Source organism: Pongo abelii, chromosome 21, assembly GCF_028885655.2.
Source record: "Pongo abelii isolate AG06213 chromosome 21, NHGRI_mPonAbe1-v2.0_pri, whole genome shotgun sequence".
NCBI classification, from domain to species: domain Eukaryota; kingdom Metazoa; phylum Chordata; class Mammalia; order Primates; family Hominidae; genus Pongo; species Pongo abelii.
This window is the reverse complement of record NC_072006.2, coordinates 36254221-36262549: the sequence shown is the minus strand read 5'-3', so window position 1 is coordinate 36262549 and position 8329 is coordinate 36254221. Positions and strand designations below refer to the sequence as shown.

Here is an 8329-nt window from a genome sequence, read left to right as displayed (position 1 = left end):
AAAAAAAAAAGGTGGAGAAAGGACAAGATCTGATTTACAGTTTAGAATTATCCTTCTGGCTGCAAGTGGAGAATAGGCTGTAGGACGAGGAGGGAGAAAGCAGTAAGACTGATGAGGATGTTACTGCACCATCCATGGGAGATGACGCTGGCCTGGATGCAATGGAGACTGTGGGGTTCAAAGTGGTAAGACTTGGGATATGTTTTGGAGTCGAGTGGCCAAAACCTTGTGACTGCTCAGATGTCATAGGGGTGAGGCCAGGCACAGTGGCTCACGCCTGTAATCCCAGCACTTTGGGAGGCCGAGGCAGGTGCATCACCTAAGGTCAGCAGTTTGAGACCAACTGGGCCAACATGGTGAAACCCCGTCTCTACTAAAAATACAAAAATTAGCCAGGCATGGTGGTGGACTCCTGTAATCCAAGTTACTCAGGAGGCTGAGGCAGGAGAATCGCTTGAACCTGGGAGGCGGAGGTTGCAGTGAGCCGAGATCACGCCACTGCACTCTAGCCTGGGTGACAGAGGGAGACTCCGTCTCAAAAAAAAAAAAGTCATAGGAGTGAGAGAGAAGGAAGGGCCAAGGAAGCCCCCAGATTTCAGGCTTAAGACATTAGATGGATGGAGGTGCCTTTAACTAAGACAGGAAAGGTGAGGGAAAGTTGGGGGTGAGGATCAAGAACTCAGTTTGAATGGACATGTTGTCGAGATGAGCCCATTGCCAGACTGGGCCCTGGTAGCAGCCCTGAGCTGATGCCCCTTCCCTACCTGGGTAAGGGATCCGGCCATAGGTGACAATCTCCATCAGCAGGATACCAAAGGACCACACGTCTGACTTGATGGTGAAGGAGCCAAAGTTGATGGCTTCAGGAGCTGTCCACTTGATGGGGAACTTGGCCCCTGCAGGGTTGAACAGAGCAGAGTCAGGGGAAGGCTGGGGAGTAGTGAGGGTTGGCTCTGCTAAGGTGGGGGAACAGGCAAGGGCAACAGCTGCCAACATCTGCCCCTGCAGACCTGAAATTTCCCTGACACATGGCCTCCCTGTGGAAGCAAGGGACATCCATCCTGAGGACAGATGGCTAAACAAGGAGGAGTGGGCTTGGGGGCCTGGGGTATGGTGTGGAAGTTCACTCTAGAATCCTCCTCATTGATTCAGCTGATACCCCAGTTAACTACAACTCCAAAGAGTGGAATCCCAGAGGTCACAGGTCTTTGGGGACAGAAGGACTTCGGGGGCCTTGAGTCCAGGTTGCAGCCGATGCCTCAGTCCTCTCATCCTGGGCGATGGGAAAAGTGAGGATTCTGGCTCTCAGCCCATGAGGTTCCCACCAGTCACTGTGTGTCTCTCCCTTTACCCGCCCCACCTCCCGCCTAGTCTGACATGGGTTTAGTTAGCCTTTTCATTTTTTTTTTTTCTTTTAGAGACAGAGTGCCCAGGCTGGAGCCCAGTGGCACAATCATAGTTCACTGAAGCCTCGAACTCCTGACCTCAAGCTATCCTCCTGCCTCAGCCTCTCAAGCACCTGGGGTTACAGGTGTGCCCCATTATACCAAGCTAATTAAAAAAATTTTTTTGGCCAGGTATGGTGGCTTGCGCCTGTAATCCCAGCACTTTGGGAGACTGAGGAGGAGGATCACCTGAGGTCAGGAATTCGAGACCAGCCTGGCCAACCCCATCTCTACTAAAAATACAAAGTTAGCTGGGCATGGTGGCAGGTGCCTGTAGTTCCAGCTACGGGCTGAGACAGGAGAATCACTTGAACCCAGGGGGCAGAGGTTGCAGTGAGCCGAGATCACACCACTGTACTCCAGCCTGGATGATAGAGTCAGACTCCGTCTCAAAATAAAATAAAATAAAATAAAATAAAATAAAATAAAATAACATAAAATAACATAAAATAAAATAAAATTTGTAGAGACAGTGTCTTATTATGTTACCCAGCCTGTTCTCAAAACTCCTGGGCTCAAGTGACCCTCCCACTTTGGCCTCCTAAAGCACTGGGATTATAGGTGTGAGCCACTGCACCTGGCATAGTTATCCTTTTTAAAAAAGTGTTTAGTTTAATTATATCATGGTTGGTGAACATGGTCTGTAGAATATATGTTCTTTGGAATTTGTTGAGACCTGCTTTATGACTGAGTACACGGTCAAGTTTTGAAAATGGTCTATGTGTGTGTTTGTGTGTGTGAGAGTGTGTGTGTGTATATGTGTTTTCTCCCTTCCTCCTTTGGATCTACAGACTTTTATTGATTTCCTGCTTATCTTCTTTTGGTTTAGAAATTATACATTCTACTTTTATTCCTTTAGTCATTACCTTTATTATTTATTTATTTATTTATTTATTTATGTTTTGAGACAGAGTCTTGCTCTGTCTGCCCAGGCTGGAGTGCAGTGGTGTCATCTCGGCTCACTGCCAGCTCCGCCTCCTGGGTTTCACGCCATTCTCCTGCCTCAGTCTCCCAAGTAGCTGAGACTACAGGTGCCCGCCACCACGCCCAGCTAATTTTTTGTATTTTTAGTAGAGATAGGGTTTCACGGTGTTAGCCAGGATGGTCTTGATCTCCTGACCTTGTGATCCTCCCGCCTTAGCCTCCCAAAGTGCTGGAATTACAGGCATCAGCCAACGTGCCCGGCCCTATTTATTTATTTTTTTGAGACAAGGTCTTGCTCTGTTACACAGGCTGGAGTGCAGTGACATGATCTTGGCTCACTGCAGCCTCAACCTCCTGGGCTCAAGCGATTCTCCCGCCTCAGCCTCCTGAGTAGCAGGGACCACAGGCTCACACCACCACGCCTGACTTATTTTTAAATTTTTTGTAGAGATGGGGTCTTGCTATATTGCCCAGGCTGGTCTTGAACTCCTGGGCTCAAGCAGTCTGCCCATTTTGGCCTCCCAAAGTGCTAGGATTATAGTCATGAGCCACTGGGCCCGGTCTAAATTTTTTTTTATCGAGTTATAACATACATGAAGTAATATGCACAAATCTTTAATATCCATTTTGCTGCAGCTTTATATATGTATATACCCTTGTAATCACCATCAGATTGGGCTGTAGAACACTTTCAGCATTTCAGAAGGCTCCTTTCTGCGTCCTTCCAGTTAATATCCCCTTACTTAAGGTGACTGCAGCCTGTGCATGGTGGCTCATGCCTGTAATCCTAGCACTTTCAGAGCCTGAGGCAGGAGGATCACGTAAGTTCAGGAGTTTGAGACCAGCCTGGGCAACACAGTGAGACACTGTCTCTACAAAAAATTAAAAAATTAGCTGGGCATGGTAGCATGTATCTGTAGTTTCAGGTACTCAGGAGGCTGAGGCTGGAAGATTGCTTGAGCCCAAGAATTGGAGGCTACAGTGAGCTATGATCTCACCCCTCCACTACAGCTTGGGCAATAGAGCAAGCACCTATCTTTTTTTTTTTTTTTTTTTTGAGACAGAGTCTCGCTCCATCACCCAGGCTGGAGTGCAATGGCACAATCTCGGCTCATTGCTGCAACCTCTGCCTCCCGGGTTCAAATGATTCTCCTGCCTCAGCCTCCCAAGTAGCTGGGGCTACAGGCACCTGCCACCACGCCCAGCTAATTTTTGTATTTTTAGTAGAGACAGGGTTTCACCATATTGGCCAGGCTGGTCTCAAACTCCTGACCTTGTGATCGGCCTGCCTTGGCCTCCCAAAGCGCTGGTAATACAGGCGTGAGCCACTGTGCCTGGCCGCACCTGTCTCTTTAAAAAAATAAACAGGACTGGCGCAGTGGCTCACATCTGTAATCCCAGCACTTCGGGAGGCCCAGGTGGGTGAATCACTTGAGGTCAGCAGTTCGAGACCAGCCTGGCCAACATGGTGAAACCCTGTCTCTACAAAAAATACAAAAACTAGCCAGGCGTGGTGGCGGGTGCCTGTAATCCCAGCTACTCGGGAGGCTGAGGCAGGACAGTCGCTTAAACCTGGGAGGTGGAGGTTGCAGTGAGCTGAGATGGCGCCAACGCACTCCAGCCTGGGCAGCAGAGCCAGACTCTGTCTCAAAATAAATAAATAAATAAATAAATAGGCTAACAGAAAATAAAGGTGACTGCAATTCTGACCTCTAGTGCTATAAATAAATCTTGCCTGTTTCTTTCTTTAACGGCTTTATCGAGATAGAATTCACAGACCATACATTTCACCTATTTAAAGTGTATAATTCCGTGGCTTTCAGAATATTCACAAAGTTGTGGATTTTAGAACACTTTCATCACATTTCCCTGCAAAAAACCCACAGAAGTCACTCCTCATTTCTCCCAACTCCCCACTGCCAGCTGTAGGCACCAATAATCTACTTTCTGTCTCTTTAGATTTGTCTGTTCTGGGCCGGGCGTGGTGGCTCACGCCTGTAATCCTAGCACTTTGGGAGGCCGAGGCGGGCGGATCACTTGAGGTCAGGAGTTTGAGTTCAGCCTGGCCAACATGGTGAAACCCTGTATCTACTAAAAATACAAAAATCAGCTGGGTATGGTGGTGCACACGTGTAATCCCAGCTACTCAGGAGGCTGAGGCACAAGAATCGCTTGAACCTGGGAGGCAGAGGTTGCAGTGAGCTGAGATTGAGCCACTGCACTCCAGCCTGGGTGATAGAGCAACACTCCATCTCAGAGAAAAAAAAAGATTGCCTGTTCTGGACATTTCATAGGAGGGGAATTATACAACATGTGGTCTTCATGTTGGCTTTCCTTTAACAAAATGTTTTTAAGGGTCATCTGTGTTCTAGCCTGGTGTAGTACTTCACTCCATTTTATGGCCAAATAATATTCCATTGTATGGATGTATCACATTTTGTTTGTCTGTTCATCAATTGCTGGACATTAAAGAGCGTTGTTTCCATTTTTTGGCTATTAGGAAGAAAGCTGCCATGAATGTCCAGTTACGTGTTTTGTCTCTTTTAGAATTTCAAAAAAATGAAACCAAGTGGCATCTACTCTTTTTTTTTTTTTTGGTCTAATTTCTTTAATTTTGATATTGTACCTGTGAGAGTTACCCATTTTGGTGCATTTAGCATTGGTTTGTGCTTTTTTCTTTCTTTCTTTTGACAAGATCTTGCTCTGTCCACCAGGCTGGGTGCAGTGGCATGATCATGGCTTACTGCAGCTTCAACTTCCTAGACTCAAGTGATCCTCTCACCCTAACCTCCTGAGTAGCCACAACTACAGGCATGCGCCACCATGCCTGGCTAATTTTTTAAATTTTTGTAGAGACTAGGTCTTCCTGTGTTGCCCAGGCTGGTTTTGAGCTTCTGGGCTCAAGCAGTCCTCCAGTCTTGGCCTCCTAAAGTCCTGGGATTACAGGCGTGAGCCACTGAGCCTGGCTGGTTTGTGCTTTTTCATCACTGTGTGGTATTATATTGTGTGAATATACCACAATGTATACATCCATCCTCCTACTATGGACATTTGGATACCCTCCCCATTTTTGTCTGTTATGCACAAAGCTGCTCTTACCCTTAATTTCAACATGTATTTGCCTACTCCCTCTAAAATCTATCAGTACTTCTCAATCTGATCTAAAATCTCCTCAAAGTCTCTGGGTGAGACTCTAAAGTTCAGGACATTATCCAGAAGGATCCACCAAGCTCAAGAATGCACAGCTAATACTGGGGCAGACCCTTGCATTTTACCAATCGCTCTCACAAGTATCAACTCTCAACACTCACAAGCATCCAAATGGGCAACGTGGGGCTGCTTGGCAGCGTTCCCTACCTTCCCGAGCCGTGTACTCGTTGTCCTCAATGACCCGGGCCAGGCCAAAGTCAGCAATCTTACACACCAGGGATGCAGAGACCAAGATGTTGGCAGCTCGGAGGTCTCGGTGGATGTAGTTCCTCTGCTCGATGAAGGCCATGCCTTCTGCAGTCTGCACCCCAAACAGAGACACCTTTGTCCTCAGACCTGGCCTACGCCAAGATGGTCCCACCCAAAAGCAGCAGAGAGGTGTTCAAGTGAAGAAAATGCAAAATGTCTGCACCAGCCCTCCCTCTTGTGTCGGGAGGGCCCCAAGGCTCAGGGTGGCATTCCTCCATCAACCCATTCAGGTTAGGGGGATTCTTAAGGAGGCCTGGGCCAGTTTGGGGGATTCTCTAGAATTCCAAGACTTCCAGAGAGCACTTTGAAATGTTCTCAGGGAAAAAGCAATGGGACTATTTCTCCAGGACCTATTCTTCCAGGAGCACACATACACACACACATGCACATGCGCACACGCGCACACACACACACACACACACGAACTCTAGGATACTATGAAGAGCTTTCACCTTCAACTCTCTTTCTGGGGACAACCCAGGTTCATGTCATATTCTGCTATACCTCTCATATCTTCCTCATGCCCCAGCATGGGTAGGGAAAATTCACTTATTTATTCAACAGAAATCCACTGAGTGTCTTGTGGGTGCCAGACATGTTGCTTGAACAGGTGATGAGCCTGGCAAAGCCCCTGCAGGTGGTAAGTACCATAAAGAAAAGATAAAACAGGCCGGGCATGGTGGCTTACACTTGTAATCCCAGCACTTTGGGAGGCCGAGGTGGGTGGATCACTTGAGGCCAGGAGTTCAAGACCAGCCTGGCCAACATGGCGAAACCCCGTCTCTACTAAAAATACAAAAAGAAGATGAGCGTGGTGGTGCACGCCTGTAATCCTATCTGCTCAGGAGGTTGAGGCACGAGAATTGCTTGGACCCAGGAGGCAGAGGCTGCAGTGAGCTGAGATCGTGCCACTGCCCTCCAGCCTGGGGGACAGAGCAAGACTCTGTCTCAAAAAGAAAAAAAAGATAAAACAAAGTAACAAAATATGACCTGTACAGAGCTTTTTTGGATTGGGCGTTCAGGGAAACCTGCTTTGAGGGGGTGAGATTTTAGCAAAGATCTGAATGATGATAATAATAAGTGTGTCATATAAGAATATTCTAGGCAGAGAGAACATGAGGTGCAAAGGCGTGGAGGTAGGAAAGAGCTTGGTGTTCATGGAACAGCACAGAGGCCAGTGTGGCCAGCAGAGATATCACAGAGAGAGTGGGGAGAGTTGAAGTTGAGAGGGAGGCCGCCAATCATGAACTGTCTTGTAGGCCAGGAGAAGAGGGTGGATTTTATTCTGAGCGTGTTGGGGAGATATTAGAGGCCTTTGAGCAGGAGCGTGACATGTTCTGATGTACATTTAAAGATCACCATGGCTGCTGAGTGAATAACAGACTGCATGGAGGATTCTTATTCACACCAGGGGCCCTAGAAACCTCTGATGAAAACACAGGGATTATATCTTGCAGACATTTTTACTTACAAGGGTTTGGACAAACGAGGTTGAAGATGAACCCTCAGATGCCCAGAAAGCAGCACTTTTGGTTTACAAACTGGGCTTGAGCTCTTTGAGGCAGGAATGATCATGATCTCTGTTTTATAGACATGGAACCACTTGTTCCAGATCACACCACCAGGAAAATTCTGAATGTCAGGCTCAAACCAGTCTGAGGACTCCCAATCCAGTGCTTCCTGCTGCCTCTAAATAACCCAGCACTCCAGTGCTCCGGCAGACTGCAGCTGGATGCAGTCTGATGAAATTATTCTGGAAGAGAGGGCGTCTGACTAGACAGAACAATCAAAGCACCACCGGCCGGCTTCTCAAGGTCTGAGGCAAGTGGGTGGCGCACTTGCAAGGAGTGGACAGCAGGGGGCACCCGAGGCAGTTAGAATGGAGACCCATGCTTTGCTTTTTTCTTTTCTTTCTTCTTTTTTTTTTTTTCTTTTGAGACAGGGTCTTGCTCTGTCACAGAGTACAGTGGTGGGATCACAGCTTACTGCAACCTGTGCCTCCTGGGCTCAAGCAGTCTTCCCACCTCAGCTTCCCAAGTAGCCGGTACTATAGGTGCATGCCACTAATGCTAGACTAAATTTAAAAAGAATTTTTTTTTTTTTTTTAATAGAGAAGAGGTCCCACTATGTGGCCCAGGCTGGGCTCAAAGGGTCCTCCTGCTTCAGCTTCCCAAAGTGCTGGGATTACAGGCCTGAGCTGTCATGCCCAAGGGAGACCCAGAGACCCCAATTTTTCAATAAAAACTTGGAAGAGACTCTGATTTTGTTTAGAATAGTGGAGGGTGGGGATGAAATAGGGATGAGGTTGCCAGGGTGGAGTGAGACAGCATCTTGGCCCTGGGAGTGTGGGAAATTTATGAGTCCTTAGATGAACAGTTAACAAAAATTATTATGCTAATAGAAGGCATCATAGCTTATTTATAAGATGATACTTAAACACTTATGTGACATTTACCATGTGCTTTGGAGGAGGCACTTTTGCTATCAGCTCCATTTCCACA

At 47.4% G+C, this 8329-nt stretch overlaps 1 protein-coding gene across 1 annotated transcript in view; it reads right to left on the bottom strand.

Annotated features, from left to right (window-relative positions):
- HCK (HCK proto-oncogene, Src family tyrosine kinase) overlaps positions 1-8329 on the bottom strand; it is a 49677-nt gene that overhangs the window by 1912 nt on the left and 39436 nt on the right. The window contains exons 11-12 of the mRNA XM_024238865.3: positions 5727-5880; positions 765-896 (exon numbers count right to left, since the gene is read on the bottom strand). Coding sequence (XP_024094633.2) covers positions 765-896; positions 5727-5880 — 286 coding nt within the window. The remainder of the gene's footprint in view (positions 1-764; positions 897-5726; positions 5881-8329) is intronic.